General features: G+C 38.9%; 1 protein-coding gene across 4 annotated transcripts in view; it reads right to left on the bottom strand.

The window, feature by feature from the left end:
- Positions 1 to 16,333, bottom strand: part of UTRN (utrophin) — a 504,099-nt gene that overhangs the window by 279,337 nt on the left and 208,429 nt on the right. For all 4 annotated transcript variants that reach the window (XM_028510941.2, XM_036024842.1, XM_036024843.1 and 1 more), the window contains 8 exons: positions 15,165 to 15,344; positions 10,944 to 11,078; positions 8,947 to 9,096; positions 7,830 to 7,991; positions 7,269 to 7,400; positions 6,438 to 6,611; positions 4,581 to 4,736; positions 3,520 to 3,690 (listed from right to left, as the gene is read on the bottom strand). In XM_028510941.2, the coding sequence (XP_028366742.1) occupies positions 3,520 to 3,690; positions 4,581 to 4,736; positions 6,438 to 6,611; positions 7,269 to 7,400; positions 7,830 to 7,991; positions 8,947 to 9,096; positions 10,944 to 11,078; positions 15,165 to 15,344 (1,260 nt within the window). The remainder of the gene's footprint in view (positions 1 to 3,519; positions 3,691 to 4,580; positions 4,737 to 6,437; positions 6,612 to 7,268; positions 7,401 to 7,829; positions 7,992 to 8,946; positions 9,097 to 10,943; positions 11,079 to 15,164; positions 15,345 to 16,333) is intronic.

Genomic DNA, 16,333 nt, shown 5'->3' with positions numbered 1-16,333 from the left:
CTTACAGCTGTTGAACCTTTTTAAACCAACATTTAAGCAAACCCTTTAAATAAAGGAGCTCAAGTCTGTATTTAATCTCATATCATTAAGTCATAGCTGGGAAGGCATAAAAATTGCAAATTCACCAGTGAGTCAAGGTTTAAACACTCACTTGGCCATGTCAATTACTGATATTTTTAAAGGCACTAAAACGTCTCTCATAAGTGTCCTTCTCCAGCAGGTAGAAAAAAAACAGAATACCCACAGCCATGCTCCCTGAAGGTAAGACTTGCTGCATTCCTTCAGTGGTTATGTACTGACTGATGAGATAGTTTTTAAGAACTACAAGAAAGAATTAATTGTAAGTAATTAAACTGAAATAGTACACATGCTATCTATGCTTACAGGCTTTACTGTAAAGAAAATGACTTCATTGAAAATAATGATATTTAAGCTACGTTATAAAAACACTAAGTTCAGGAATAAAAATGCTATTTAAATTTTTCATTGAAAATCATTTTACCAATTTTTTTAAGTGCAAATACATTAAAATGTTGTGAAACATGCATATTTCTTAAACCTGAAACACAACTTTGAAAAAATGGGAGTTTGTGTTACATAATGATGTTTCATTTGATTTACTCTCATGAAGAGAATGTGCTATGAATTCATGATTTGTCTATACCATCTTCATTATTTCAAATCTGAAATGAGACTAAATGGCAAGTGAAGAGTGAAGAATGAGTAGTTTCAGAAGAGACAAGCTTATTATTTATTGCTTTTACCTGAAAAATTAATTGAATTTATAAGTATGCAAAGATGAGTGAATAAAAATTAAATACATAAAAATCCATAACATCGATGTGCCAGCTATAGGCAATTAGTAAAAAAGAGAAAAGGTGTGCTTTTTACAGTTCACAAAATAAATAAGTATGAATAAACTGCTTTGCGTATTTGTATAATGTTTCTGAGGAAAATCATCAAAGTGGCATGTGGGGATATAAGGGACTTGGTGGGAAATGAGGCATATCATGCGACTAAAAAGCAAAATAACAAAGATGTCAATTCTCCTCAAAACAAATCTATAAATTTAATGCAATTCAAATAAAAATTTCTAACAGAATTTTTGAAGAATTTGGGAATAATCCTAAAGTTCCTGTGAGTGTATACAAAAGAAGAAGCATAAAGGCAGGGAGTCCATTAAGTACATGTTCGAATATATTATAAAGCCACATAGTTAAATAGCTGAAGAACATTTTACAGGGTCCAATCAGTGAATCAGAAAACAAAGACAATCAACAGCCAAAAAGAACAAAGTTAGCACATCAAATCAATGAGGAAGGGGTAATTACTGTAAACAGTGCTGAAATAACTGGTTAACTACTTGGAAAAAAGGTTACAGCCTTACCTCATCATATACACCAAAATAAATTCCAGAAGGATTAAAGCATTAAAGATAAAAAAGATGAAACTATAAAAGAGCTAGAAGAAAATATAAGTAAATAAGCACATAACCTTGGAGCAGAGTTGGCCTTTCTAAGCACTAATGGCATAAATAATGAAAAGATTATTTTATTTTTTAAAAACATATAACAGCATTTCTAAGACTATATACAGAACAGAAAGGGAACTAAAGTGGCAAAAAATATTTTTGCAGCAACAGACAACACACTACACATTAATAATTATAACAGGTAAAGAGTTCTAAATTAAAAGACGAACTGGTGATCTAAAAATGGTCAGAATTACAACAAAAGCCAATTTTTTAAAAGAAAGACAATGCGGGTGGAGAGGATTGAAAGTGGGAGGTGGGCACGGGTAGGGTGGGGGAGAGTACTGGGTGGAAAATGGGAACAACTGTAATTCAACAATAATAAAAATTAATAAACTGTAATAAATAAATAAATAGAAATAAATACTACAAATGGTCTATAAACTTATGGAAAATGTTCTAATTAAATAACCAAAACATGATATTTGCCTACCACTGTCAAAGTTGTGATTAAAACACGCAAGCCGGAATTCTCGCTAGGAGCTGGTAGGTATACATTTCTCAAGGACAATTTCATTATACACATAAACCTTTAAAATGGATATATCCCTAGACCCAATATTTTCAGGTCTAAGAATTTATCCTCAGAAAATAATTATGAATACATGTTATGACTTAATTATAAGTACATTCACCATAGCACTTTTTACGCTAGTGAAAATCAGCAATAAATTAAATGAACACAAATGGAGAAGTAGAACAATATAAGATAAAATATGCAATTAAACACTACACTTAACTCCAACATGCAATACAAAAACACTTGCAGGTAAAGGGAAATGTTAAAGATAAGTCTGTTTGAGGTCACGCAACACTAGACACAAGAGGATTCTGTCTGAATGCCTGCCCACACCTGCACATGTCCCGTGAGAGACCGGGACAGGAACAGGGTGGTCTCTGACTGTGGACGGGTTTTGCTCCTGCCTTTTTATTGCTACACTATGCAAGTGTCATTCAGTGAACTTACATATCTTGTATTACTAAGAAGAAAACAAGGGCCTTCAAAGTATATTGTATAAAGAAGATAGTATTTCCCAGAAAAAGTTAAATGTAACAAAAATAAAGTTTGGTACCTTTGCTTTGCATTCATCCACAGCGCAGCCCTAAATGCTAGCATTGCTCATTTCCTTCACACACTTTTTTTCACTTCGCACAGCCCATGGCATAATTATGGTTCTCACAAGCTCTCTTCTAAACCGAGAACACTCTTTCTAGTGCCTAATATCCTGGCCCTCACTCAACTGTTCTGTCCCCAGAGCACTGACATTAAGGAGTTGTATCACCCACGTTCTCAGACCACGTCCTCTTCAGTACCCACAGGCCAGCACAAGCACAGCATGTCAAAGCCAATCTGACTTTATAGAAACTTCGATGTTTTATTTCAGTACTTCTCTCTAGTGTACACGTTTCTTTCTTGGAGAATAAATTTGGGAATGGAAAATGCCTTGGACATTTGCCCATCTCCAAAGAGCATTGGCAAATCCACTCTCTGATCTAGGCAATTTCAAAGTAACTAAAAGACTAAAGAAAACTCTTTATCTTTTATTAATTCGTTTGAAAATCCTGTCCCTGTGCTCTTTACATCAGTGTGCAATAGAAACATCCGTGACTGGTGCGAAAGTTATTATGGAAGAATTAACAAATAAACTCAGCCCAATACTTGGTGAAGAATGAACACCCAGAAGGACGCCATCAGTTTTGAAGGTGCTGGCTATGTTTCCAAGTGCCGCATAAGCATAACACTTACGAAGACCCACTGGTGATCCATTTGAGTTCAGTGCTTTTGGAATCAAGACAATAAAAGCTTCTTAAAATAGTTGTTTTTTAAAAATATTCCCATTGTTTTTGCTTAGGACAGAGAAGTAGAAAAAAATAACGGAAGAAAAGAAAAGGCTGCATTTAATATGACATCCACCCAAATTGCCCTGAACAACATGCCTCAGGTTACCCGGGCGTGACCCTGGCAGTTCACTGGAACTACAACTTACTTTCGCCCAGGAAATTTCTGTGTCAAGGTCGCCAAGCAAACCCTCTGAGGTGGATTTCTGTACCAGCTCCGTTTCTGTAACAGAAAGCCACTCTGAGAGAGACGCAGCCTCCTTCTTCACTTTCCGGGCCAACTGCGATGCTCTTTCCAGATCCTGCTTTCCCTCCGTCACCTGGCAAGAAGGGAGGGGGAGGGAACGGAACGTGAGTAAGAGTGAATCAGAATCAGTCACTTCAACAGGTTAATAGCAAAAAGATGCCCTGAGATATGCGTTCCAGAGGCACAGTATATCAAAATGATACAAAAGCAACCACCTCAACTTGCAGAAGTGAGGTCAAAACTGCCCAGGAAATGTACAGGCTGCTCATTCTCACTGATTTGAACCAAGTGAGAACATTCCAGCTAGTTTTCTCCGGGCTCTTGCAGAAGCTCCGTTGCTATTTCCTAGCCCAGGAAGGATCTAAAACCGTATGTACCACAGTTCTTGGACACGGCCGAGGTTTCAGTTCACACTCTTTCTTGCTGCCCTGCTTTCAAAGCCGAGACTCTCCGTGAGAGGAGACGCTAAGCCTATCGATCCCATCAGTAGTAATCGGCCCAATGACTCCCCAACGACTTCATCAAAACGCCCAAATTATAGATGTTTCTTGAAAGGATTTTAAATCCTGCTAATTAACGTGAACTTCCCATCACGTATTTATTGGATTCCTGATGTTTTAACATTCTCGGTAGACTATTCAATTTAAATCTCCAAGGATGAATAACTTCAGGTTAAAACAGGGTCTATTTTTTAAATAAAGTTTCCTTAGAATAATTTCTGAAATATCAGTAGTCACGGAAAATGTAAAGTGAATCTGGATTAACGATTTAAAATGAGTTTCAGAGCAACTAGTAATCGCTCTAAGAGCAACATAAACATTTAAAAAATTAATAAAAATCATAGGAATTACTGAAGAAATTATTAATGCCATAAAATTTACACATGCATTCTCCCAGGAGTGAAACTGTAAGGTAGATGCACGAGAGGGACAGAGAGAGCGAGCGGGGTGGGGGAGGCCTCACCTGGGCGCCCAGGTCATTGTAGAGCACCTTCAGAGAAGTCAGCTGCTCGTCCATCCCCTTGGGGTTGTCGGTTTGCTGCTTCTGAACAATGTGCCTTCCTGTTTTGATTACAGTCTCCACCTCAAGCTTGACTTCACTTAGAGTTTTATAGAGTTTCTTAAAAATAAAACAAGACAAATCACACACATGACAGTGAAAATCTGGTAAGCAGAATCATTTCAGAACACGGCTTATCCAGATTGATGGCTACGAATTCACCACGGGCATCAAAGGGCTTTATGTTCCCCAGATTTGGATTCCAAAATGAGTAAAATGAAATCAAAGATGCAATAACTTTTTAAAATCAGAGAAGAAAATAAACAAAGATTATTTTTTTAAAAAACCCTCATGTGTATTTTAAAAGTTTATGAGTTTATGAACATTTTTCCTACATAAAATAGGAAAATATCAAGATGAAAAATTGAATGTCTATCACCTTTCAAATTACGTTTTTAAAAAAATCCTGAATGCTATTACTAGGAAAAAAGCCAACTCCGGCTATCTTTCTGGGTATGAGCATTTGAAAGCATCAACATTCACTTTCTTTCCAACACTGTTCTGAAGAACCAAGTCTACCACAATCAATACCTCCTACTCACATGGTGGAAAAACACATGACAGCCCAATACATCAAGATGGATATGGCTGAAAGAAGTCAGAGTTATACAAGACAAACAGAGCTGTCCTCCTCCTAGTCACCTTGAAAACAAAAATATTCACTCTGTGCTGGCCTTGACCTAAAGCGTCTCCCGTGGCTCTGTCCCATCATCACAGACCACTGGACCACACTACATGCGGTCAAGGACAGTACTTGCTTTGCTGACCTCTATATCTCAGTAAATACTAACATATGTCACACGCACGTGTACACACACACTTACGTATAGAAATGTATCCTATTTATGCATTCTGCCACCTGTTTCCGCTTTTGAATAATCAGACAATCTTTGCTATGTAACAAACACATGTAGATTATAATTTTGAAAAGCACACTCATCCCAAACTTTTCTTCTCTTAACAAGTGGCATCTTGAGCTTCTTCATGATTCTTCTCCAGCAGGACGCTAATTCTAAGACTGTGAATGCTTAGCCCCATTTTTTAATTTATATGTAACTGAATTTTAAAGTTCAAGACTACAGTAGTAATAAAGACCTCTAAATAATTTCTTCTTTCACACCCTGGGTTTAAACTTTGATTTAAAATTAATTTTCCTAGAGAATGATTTTTTCTGCAATAATATTTCTGACATATATTTTAAGTATAATGTCTTCCTTCACATTTTAAATTTAAACTTTAAGAATTAAAATTTAAAATTTAACTATCCTTAAGAATGATTTTTTTTTACACTGTAATACTCCTAACATCCATTCTAAGTAGGCATGGATCTTCTAGCTAACTCAAAGTTAACCTTTAAAAGTTAGTTTATTAGTCACATTCTTCCAAAGCCTTTCATAACTTCATTCTTCATAACAATGAGTTCCCTTTGTTTTTTTAATCAGGTATATGTGTGTATATGTATGTATGTATGTATGTATACACACATGTGTATGTGTGTGTATATGCCTTTTCTCATTTCTTTATCTCATGACACTGTAATAATTGATTTTACTCTCTCTTATCTATCTCTCCTACCTCTTTTAATTTCCTTGGAGGAGAAGAACACACTTCTTATTTTATAAGCTATCTTTCATCATAGATCCCAGATCTTAGCATACCACGGACAAACAATCATTGAATAAACCATGTATGTTGTGCTAGATGAAACCATACTAGCTGCTGGCAAACCCACTGGGCCCCCTAACCACCCAATGGCCTCACCATACACTTGTCCAGGTGGGTCTGGATGACATCAGGGTCCACATCCTTCACGTTCAGAACGTGGAGTTCTGCTTTCACACCATCCAGCACGCGCTTGCAGTCGAGCATGCGCTGTTCAAAGTTAGCGGGCTTCTGGAAAAGCTGGAACTTTGTGGACACCTCTCGAAGTTTCCTCTGTTTTAGAAATGCAAATAATAAGCAATTCACATTAAAAATGAAATTATCTGTCAGCAGACAGTATTAGTATAACACATACGGAGAAAGAGCTGTAAAAATAAAGCACCAATAAAAACACTCCGTAAAGGAACTCAGTGAGGTTACCCTGTGTCATAAATTACTTGATGCTCAGTGTCTCAATATTAGATAGCATAAAAAGCTGAGATGGCCTCACTAGAATTAAAACTTCATTAATATCTCACCTGTTCAGCAACTACAGTCAGGAATCTAGAACTCAAAGTGCTGTTCATTGTATGCTCAGAGGGCAAGCCAATCCTGCATCCACCATTAGGGCACTAAGCGGTGCTGGGTCCCAGGCCCTCAGCCGGCTCCGCCTACCAGCCCTGCGCAGAACTGACAGGAGCTCTGCGTTCAGGGAAAAGATTTACAAAGCTAACTTCTAAGCTAGTTCATTATCTCTTCTCAGCTCAACCATAGAATCAGATTCACTATTTTGCACCCATGCAACAGTTCGTTGTTGCTGCTCTGGGGTGCAGTGTGCCTGCCATGCATCACTGCAGTCTCAGTGTTCACATCAAGAAGAAGACCGAGCCGTCCCAGTACCCAGCTCTTCCTCCTTTTCTTTTCACTCCCCGCACATTTCCCCCTCGTCACCTGCAGCACATCCAGCTGACTGCCTCCTCTAGCAGCCCTGCCTTCTGGGGAGGAGGTCGGGGGCTGGGAACGTGTGTTTCTTCTCAACTCTTCTAGTGTTAGCTCGTGGGCAGAGATCTCTGCTTGGATTTTCTATGAAGAGATTAGAAGAAGGAGAAAATATCTTTATGTTTTACAGTCATTTGGCACTGAGGGTAGGCAGGTCCCTATGCAAGCTTTAGTAAGTTTTCAGTATGATAACCATCATATGGGCTACTATACGTTGTGCACAAACTATGGTCTTTGCATTTGTCATTTCTAATGTTTACCACTTATTTATAAAAGAGGAATTTTCCCAATTTCATAGCTAAGTATGCGGTAATTTCAAAATGGTGGCCATTTACTAGGGTTTCACGTAGAGACCAAGAGAACTCCAAAACCCACATGCTCCCCCATAAGCAAGGTCACCCTTTCTCACAGACTATCGGCTGGGATGGCAGGAGGGGCTGGTTCTCTTGCAGGTGAGGAGGGAATTGCATATGCTCTTCTCACAACTCAAACACCTCCAACCTAGGGCAGTACCTGGGCTTCCTGCGGAACTTGGAAGGCATCTACCCTCTCCGTCAAGTACGTCGTAAGCTGCTTGTCCAGTTCCCCTAAGCTCTCCTGCAAAACTTGAAGCATGTGATCAGTTTCCCGCAGGACCTGGAGCTGCTTTTCCAAAGAAATCTGCTTGCTCTCTGCCTACACAGGGGGCAAAATTGAATCATTAGTCACTCAGAACGAACATAAAGAAGTGAATATAAGAAAACCTTCCTATGCTGATCACCAAGGAAAGAAATCGAACCTCTAGTTCAAGACTTGGTCCTGTGATATAATTAAATAACTAGCAATGATCACAGTGAAAAAGTCCTTCTAGTATCCTATATATCTTGTAGTGAATTACTGATTTTTACTGCTGTCTACATACAGTAACAAAATATAAAGATTTCTTGCTTATTAAACAGAGAACAAAATTTGTCATTTTCTCATTTATTATAAATTTAGGACATTTTTAGGAACCAGTAATAAACCTATCAACATGAATACAAAACATAACAAGAATTTCTATCAGTAGAATGAACATATAAATCTTTTTTTCCAAGGTCTAAACCAAGTTTCACAGATGTTCATATGTGTTAAACCACTATTTGCTGCACTTCTGAATTAAGCTTGATTCTATTGATAACCTCAACATCAACAGTTATTATTTGATATGTGTTTGAAAGCATCTAGCACCCACCCAACGCTCCTAAAAATCAAGAGTCTCCTTTCTCTACTTACTGAAACGAACATGCATGTTGTAATTCATTCTGGATGTGTATTAAGGTAGTATAGAATTTTATAACAACAGCTGATGTCAAATTCCGCTGGCCCTAATATTTACTGGAATAACACAAGTTATTATTCTTACATACAGCTATAATCTGATCCTTAAAAGAAATTTAAGAGTCATTAGTAGAAACCATCTCAAAGATAGATGTTTTTTAATCACCAAGTTCTGCCTGCCTTGTAAGAGTCAGGTCTACTCTTCCTCAGCTAGTATTTCAAAGCCCACGACGCCCCATTAATATTGGTTACCCACTTTTCCCCTGGGTAAAATTGGTCAGCTCCATGTCACAAACACCTAATCTACATGCATGCACGTCCCAGCTCTTACCAGGCGACTCAGTTCTTCGTATCGACTGTTGAAGGCCTCCAGTTTCTCACTGATGATATCATCGAGGATCCCTCCATCAATCAGAGTCTGGCCGAGCTCCCGAATCTGGGTGCGATTATCTGCCGGATGCCGCAGAACAGACTCCAGGGACTGGAAAGGGATGGGGGGAAATACAATGCATTTATGGAGGCTGATGTATCAAGGATCCAGGACAATTTCCATTTATTTAACAAATAATTCCATTTTTCTAGAAATCTACCTAAGGAACAAGACTAGAAATAATTAATTTGCAAAAATATCCATCATGGTATTAAAAAATACATAAAATTGAGAACTTGGTATGAATATATGATAAAAATAACTCCATAAAACAATTGTAATAATTATTAACTACATGGGAAAATGTTCAGGGTATGATACAAAATTTGAAAGCAGAAAATAATACTATAAAAATTATCTCTAACTTATTGATTGCATTACTAAAAATAGGTACTCAGTTTTCCATAACACACACAGAGGGCTAGGCCCTGGTTTACGTACACAATTTTGTATACACACAAATCTAATTGCCCAAGGGGTTAAGTATTACTTCATATCACAGACGGGAACACTAAATTCAGAGAAGTTAAATAATTTGCCTACATACACACAGCAGAAAGAAGAGCTCAGATTCCAACTTGACTCTAGAACCCTTACAATCTCATAGCCTTCGATCTAGTTACTATAATGCACTACCTTCCAGTATGTATGTTAAAGATAATAATAATAATAATAATAGGAAGAAAAAATACCAAAATGTTTAAAAGTGTTTATCTTAGGGTTTGCCTTATACTTTTCTTCATTTTCATATTTCTAGACTACACGTTTTATTTATTTTATGTCACTGATTTCTAACTTTATATATTTATTTTTATGGTTGTTCAAGTACAGTTGTCTCCATTTCCGCCCCCCACTCTCCCCCACCCACCTCCACCTCCCACCCCCAATCCTTTCCCCCTCTGGCTTTGCCCATGGGTCCTTTACACATGCTCCTTGACGACCCTTCCCCTTCTTCCCCCCATTATCCCCTCCACCCTCCCCTCGGGTAGACTGCACGTTTTCATTCTCATGCTAAGAAAAATACCTATTTTTTTAAATTAAGCTTTTCTGTTTTTTTAATGCTCTTAATCTCCCACTCTGCTATTTTATTTAAGATGTGACAGCTCCTCTCCCGCAGAGCATCTAGCTCCCAAAGATTAGGTACTACATTTGACTTCTGACTTCCAATCCAGTCATCTACTGGATGACTGTAAGTAGCCTTACAATTTTGAAAGCCTATCTATCCTCTTCCTCTCTTCTTTTTAAAACAAATCTATTCTCTTCATATTTTAATCCACTGAACACAGAGTTATGAAGTCACTGTGCACCACACACTGGGCTGGTAACAAGAAGAAGAAAAATGAGGTGCATTTCTTGCCCTCAAGGAACTCAAGTCCAGGCCTGGAGACAAGCTCCTGGGACAGGATCCTCCCCCTTCCAGTTCTTCCCTCCCCAGTGTGCCCTCCAGCTTCCCATGTCTGCAGATCACAGAGCAGGAGCCATTGTAAACACAGCCGTAGCCACGTCTAATGAGCAAAAATAACTCCATGAAGAAACAGGAGAGCAACAGGACATATGTTATCTGTCCTAATAACATAAGGCTGACTTGTATCCAGGGACTGGTTAAAAAAAAAAAAAAAAAAAAAGCTGGAAAATCACTAGAGTGCTTTCCAGTGTCTAAAATGAACTAATTAACAAATAACTAACCACCTCAGGAGGCTGAGTGAGTAGGTCCCCAATGATCTAAATAGATATGATTCTATAACCATTTCAGGCAATGGCAGGCAACGCAAGTTCCACTGCAAACCACTGCGGGAGAACACGTGTTTGCTGGTGTCAGGCATTAGGTCCCTCATTTTCACACTCATTGGGCTTCAGACAACAGGAAGAAACTCCCCGGATGCCACACAGGCGCCCACCTCCAGGGCTTCGTTGACAGCCTCTGTCTTCTCGGGCAGGGCCTCTGTGCCCCTCATCCGCTCTTCCAGCGTGTTTAGCCAGGTGGTCTCAAGGTCCAAATAGTGCAGCAGCTCAATCCAGCAAGACCACACCTCCTACAGGAGGCAAGAAAGAACTTAAATTAAATAAGCCATTGAGAGACGCTTGTATCTCTAGGGCTACATATTCTCTCTAATCAATAATCATTTCATTCAGATAGGAGTATACATGAAGATTCAGAAACTGGTGCCACTGGAATTTCAAGTAAATGAAATGAAATCTAATTCTTCACCAAATCTTATCAGACTAATGGGAGGGAGACAGGAGGCAAGGAGGAACGAGCTGCCTCACTCTTTGCATAAAATTACTGGTTGAAAGTAAAAAAAAAATTATATAGTTAGTAGAAGAAACCAGGAGGAAAATATTATTATTTTGGTTTTTTAATAGAAAGGTACAAGCCCTCATAACTGCAACACTTTTCAACAATTATATAGAAAATTTGAATTCCACGGGATCTATCCTATTCCAACTCAGAATTAACAGAGGTAAGAATTCACTGTATACTCTTTGCAACTTTTTTCCCAAATTCATAGGAACATCTCTGTATATGCAAAGAACCATATTTTAGTCAAATGGACTTATACTGTACTTACTGTATTAGTGGCAATCATTTATTCCCCACGTTAATGGGGAGTTTGGGGGAGGTGAGAAGAGGAGATAAATTTGTACCCCCCCCCCCCCCGCCCCACACTTCCTAGGAGAAAACCAGGGGAAGAGCTGCCCTTCCCCACAGAGGCGGAGCCTATTTGATTGATTGATTTAGGAGAAAGAGTCCCACGTGGAGCCTCCGAGGTTGGTACTCTCTCAGATGCACGAAGAGAAGGTGCATGCTAGCCAGCCTTCCAAACGAGCTGTGCTTACTGGACCAGGGGCAGCAAATTTCCCCATACAAGGCTATACAGGGAATATTCTAAGTTTTATGAGACACATCTAGTCTCTGCCACATATTCTTTTCTGTTTCTTTTGTGTGTGTTTTGTTATTAGCAACCCTTTAGATATTAAAAATACACAAACCATCGTTCAGTCACATGCCATAGAGAAAGAGGCACGAAGCAGACCAGTCCCTCAGGATGTAATTTGCCAACCCCTAATAAAACGAAAAGAGAAAAGTTGTGTCTGGTCCCCCAAATTTCTACAGGTAGAAAGCAGCCTGCAACATCTACTCGGCTGCAAGCAGAGCCCAGCTGTTTATGGGAAAGAAAGGATGGCTATCAGACGATCAGACTTGCTCCTACCAGATTTCAGAGTCCCTTGTATCAGTGCCTGCTATTTACCGCCCACTGCCCCGGTGTGTTTGAGTGCAGCGCCAGCTGAGGCTCTCCTATGCCTGGCTCACCACTGTATGTGGGCATTTGGGGCGCAGTAACGTATTGTTTTAGTGCCCAGGGCACCAGATCGAGTGCTGCCACACCTGAACACCTGCGCCTGAAGAAACTGCCTGAAGCAGCCACCTCTGTGTTTAGACCTGATGCAGATCACAAGGATTTGAAGCTGGATGCTATACCGGGTAAGATCTGGGAGTCCCTGGGAGAGCGTAAGCACACTTTGCATGTGGGAGGAGAATAACTAATTTATGACCAAAGCATGAACTGCGGTGGATTAACCATCGCCACAAGTGTTTTGCCCCTGCACCCATTAAGTGTCGAAATTTTCTGTCCCCTGGAATGTGGGCTGGCCTTGTGCCTTGATTAGACCAAAAGAATGCTACAGACATGACTCTGTGCCAAACTGCACACCTAGCCTTCAACAGGGCTGCAAGCCTCTGCTCCCTGCCCTCTGAACAGCCAGCTGCCACACTGGAGAGAAGCTGTACGGTGGAGAGGCCACGTGGAGGGAGCCCCAGAGGACGAGAGGACATCGTGAAGGTTCCAGCAGAGCTCCCAAGGGAATGCAGCTACCTGAGTGAGCCGATGTCCGACAGGGGGCAGGAAGCCACCCAGCAAAGCCAAACCAAGCACAGAATCATGAGAAAAAGTTAATGGTTGTTTTTGCAGGTCAGTAAGTTTTGGTGAAGTTGTTGCACAGCAACTGATAACTGAGACATCAGTGTTCATGTTAAAAATATAGAAACACAGTTGGGAAGAATATACACTGACTTCTGGATAACGATTATTTCAGGAAAGAGATGGGATGGGATGGAAAAGAAGGAAACAGGTTCTGTAATACTAATTTATTTTATTTTAAAAACAAGATCTGGGAAAATATGACAAAAAGTTAACATTCGTTATAGCTAACAGATGTTTTAGTAGTATTATCTCTACTCTTCTATAAGTCTGAAATATTTCATGATTTAACACATTTTAAAGGAATCTAAAAATAATCAAGGTCATAAAATTGAAAGGCATTCTTATTCTAATTTAGAAATTTGGACTATTTCTGCCCAATATCCCTTGGTAATCTCTGACACAATTTTAAAAGTATTTCCATTGTTAAACTTCTTTTTCCTTCTTTTTGTTTCCTATTTCAAAGACATCAAGGTCTTCTCTTTTCTCTTTCACCCATGTCACGTTTTGCTTGCATTTTTCCTTCTCTCCTTTCAAAGTAATTCTCTCAAGGTAATTCCAAAGTACTTTTAAAAGTAATTCTTACAGCAATTCCAAACCCTCAAAATAGTTCTTTCATTCCTCATTTTCAAATTGTCATGCCTGGGTCATAAAGACAGCTTGAGAAAATGACACAGAGTGCGTGGTAGTCCCCTGTTGGCTTGGGATAATTTGGGGACTCCATTCATTGTGTAAACATATTATGAGTTGCTATTTTGGCTAGAAATAAGTAGGGAAACAACAACAAAAAGAGCCAAGTCAAGGGTGGTAATGACAGAGAAGAAAGCATAGATAAGACTATAATAAAGTTCAATTCCAAGATCGTTCACCGGGACTTAAGATTAGGCATACACAATTTTAATTTCGCAAGTAACCTTAGGTGTTTTACACAATATGTTAATATGAAAGAGGGAGGTTTCGAGCCATGGCTTCCTGATGAACTAGTCTCCATCACCCGTATTTATCTTACCACAAAATAGTTTCAGAACAAGCAAGTAATGAGCAAAGGCAGTTTAAATGTTGCCATTGTGGCTGTTAACTGTTTTAGGATTTACCACAATATTCTCATTTATTTGAGGTTAAACTGAATTTAAATTGAAGTGCTTCCTAAATGTTTTTCAGTAAGATAGAAAAGTCACACTAATATAAAAAAATAGGCAAGAACTTAATTTTATTTTTAAAAAGAGCCTCATAGAATCATTTACATCAGGGGTGTCCAACTTTTTGGCGTCTCTGGGCCACACTGGAAGAAGAAGAGTTGTCTTGGACCACACAGTCAATACACAGACAGCAATGCAAACCAACAAACAAAAAAAAGGTCCATACATAATTTTCTCAATGTCCACCACCACAGATGAGCAAAACAGTCCTCACATAATAACCCTAATTATGCAGCGGCCCTTTGATAATCTTTTAAAATCCTTGAGCCGGTCCCAAGTTTGTGATCCCTAATACAGAAAAAGTACATATCGAAGTAATAAAACTTAGTGTAAACTTAGTAATAAACCTAAGTAATATTTTAAGTAAATTTAAAGTTTTGCATTCACAGCCATCCTGGGCCACATGTGGCCTGGGCGCCCCAGGTTAGACACCCTTGATCTACATCTTAAACCCAACGGCTTGAGGGGGGTGATGGTCCGGAAAATCACCAGCACATTTAAGTTCTGCTTTCTTTCAGGCGACTCTGACTTTAAACTCTAAAGAACTTTTTTTTAAACCCTCAATTCATGTCTGCATACTAACCAGACAAAATAAAACAAAAGAGATGTTCACAGTATACTGTTCTAGAATTTTAGGACTGAAATAGACCCTACAGGTCACCTGTGATATGAAAACCTTGACTTTACATGTTAAAAATGTAAAATCTGAAGATATTAAATGATGTTCCCATGAACCTTCCATTAATTTGGAGCAACTCTTGGTCTCCTTTTTTAATTTTTTTTTAATCCCTGCTTCACCTGATCAACCTATTACGCAAGAACTACTTTTCTTTTGTGATCCACTACTTGAAAACAATGGAATTTTTTTCCATGATACGGAAACAGTCAGTACATTACTGAGTTTTGGTCTCCTAAATGCATCACTGGGAAAACAACTTACCTCCAGCGTGTGGCACTTTCCTCGAATTCTATTGCACAGAAGCTGGTAATTCTCCAGCACCACGTTCAGCTCCGATGTCAACTCCTGGCCACCAGAGGGCACTTTTGCAGCCAACAACTTGATGTTGTCCTTGAGAATCTTCACTCTCACCTCCTTCTGCAGCACATCCTCTTTCGCCCTCTGTTCCGAGAAAGGATGGACTTGAAAACTGTCTCCCTTTCTCGCCAACCAATTTGGTTCTTTTCAAAAATAACTAAACCAAAATTGAAACATCTGCATGATTCCAGCTACCCCGTTTGGAACACTATTTAGGTGATCAGTACAGGGAGTGCTTTTGAAATAAGACTACTAACTCATTACATGCCCCAGAGTACACAGTCCTATACGAACTCTCTCCTTTACTGACAGGTAATGTTAACTTAACCTAAGGCATCCTACGTTATGTTTACGGCCATGAGGCATTTTCAGAGTCTGGGCCGGTGATAAGAATATGAGTTCATTTTAATTGACCACCAAAGTCCTGAGCATATCAGCCTGAAATAAACAAATGTTCACAAAAATTCAGATGCACCATTGTAGAGGTATCCTTTAAAAATTACTCGGACATATTATTCTCTTCTGCAACACAGGTATATCTATCCTTCTGATAATTAACTGTATTTCAAAGAGGATGAAGTTATGCTAGAAAGATCTGATCTAGAAATAGCTTCTTTCCTGACTCCCACCCCACACATAGGATAAAGTCTCACTTTCAGGAAAACCAGCCAAAAACAGCTTTTTATTTTCTCTTTCAGCTTTCTTAACTGCTTAGTGGTTTTAAACTTTCCTAGGTTGGATAAAATAAGTAAGTATAGTCGCTTTTAAAATCCTAACAGTTGTTTGGAAGAATAAAAATAAACAGAGTGTTGCCCAGTCAAGGGTGTGAATCTTATTTTTCTAAACTCTTGTGCCTACAGACTTCAGTGAACCCCAAAACGGCAATGCCTGTGGTGTAAAGAAAATGCATAAATGAAATAAGGTGGTTCCTACCACAACGGGCTAACTTTAAAATACCTTATATGTTGAGTGTTTTAAAAGCTTTCAAAAAAAGCTGCACTAAAGAAAGGATATGTTTCAAAGAAAATACCATAATTACAATGAAAGCCCCTTGTTGTTTTGCTTTTATTCAT

The sequence above is a fragment of the Phyllostomus discolor genome, chromosome 4, assembly GCF_004126475.2.
Source record: "Phyllostomus discolor isolate MPI-MPIP mPhyDis1 chromosome 4, mPhyDis1.pri.v3, whole genome shotgun sequence".
Classification (NCBI taxonomy): Eukaryota; Metazoa; Chordata; class Mammalia; order Chiroptera; family Phyllostomidae; genus Phyllostomus; species Phyllostomus discolor.
The sequence above is the reverse complement of the archived record's forward strand: the minus strand, read 5'-3'. Positions and strand labels throughout refer to the sequence as shown.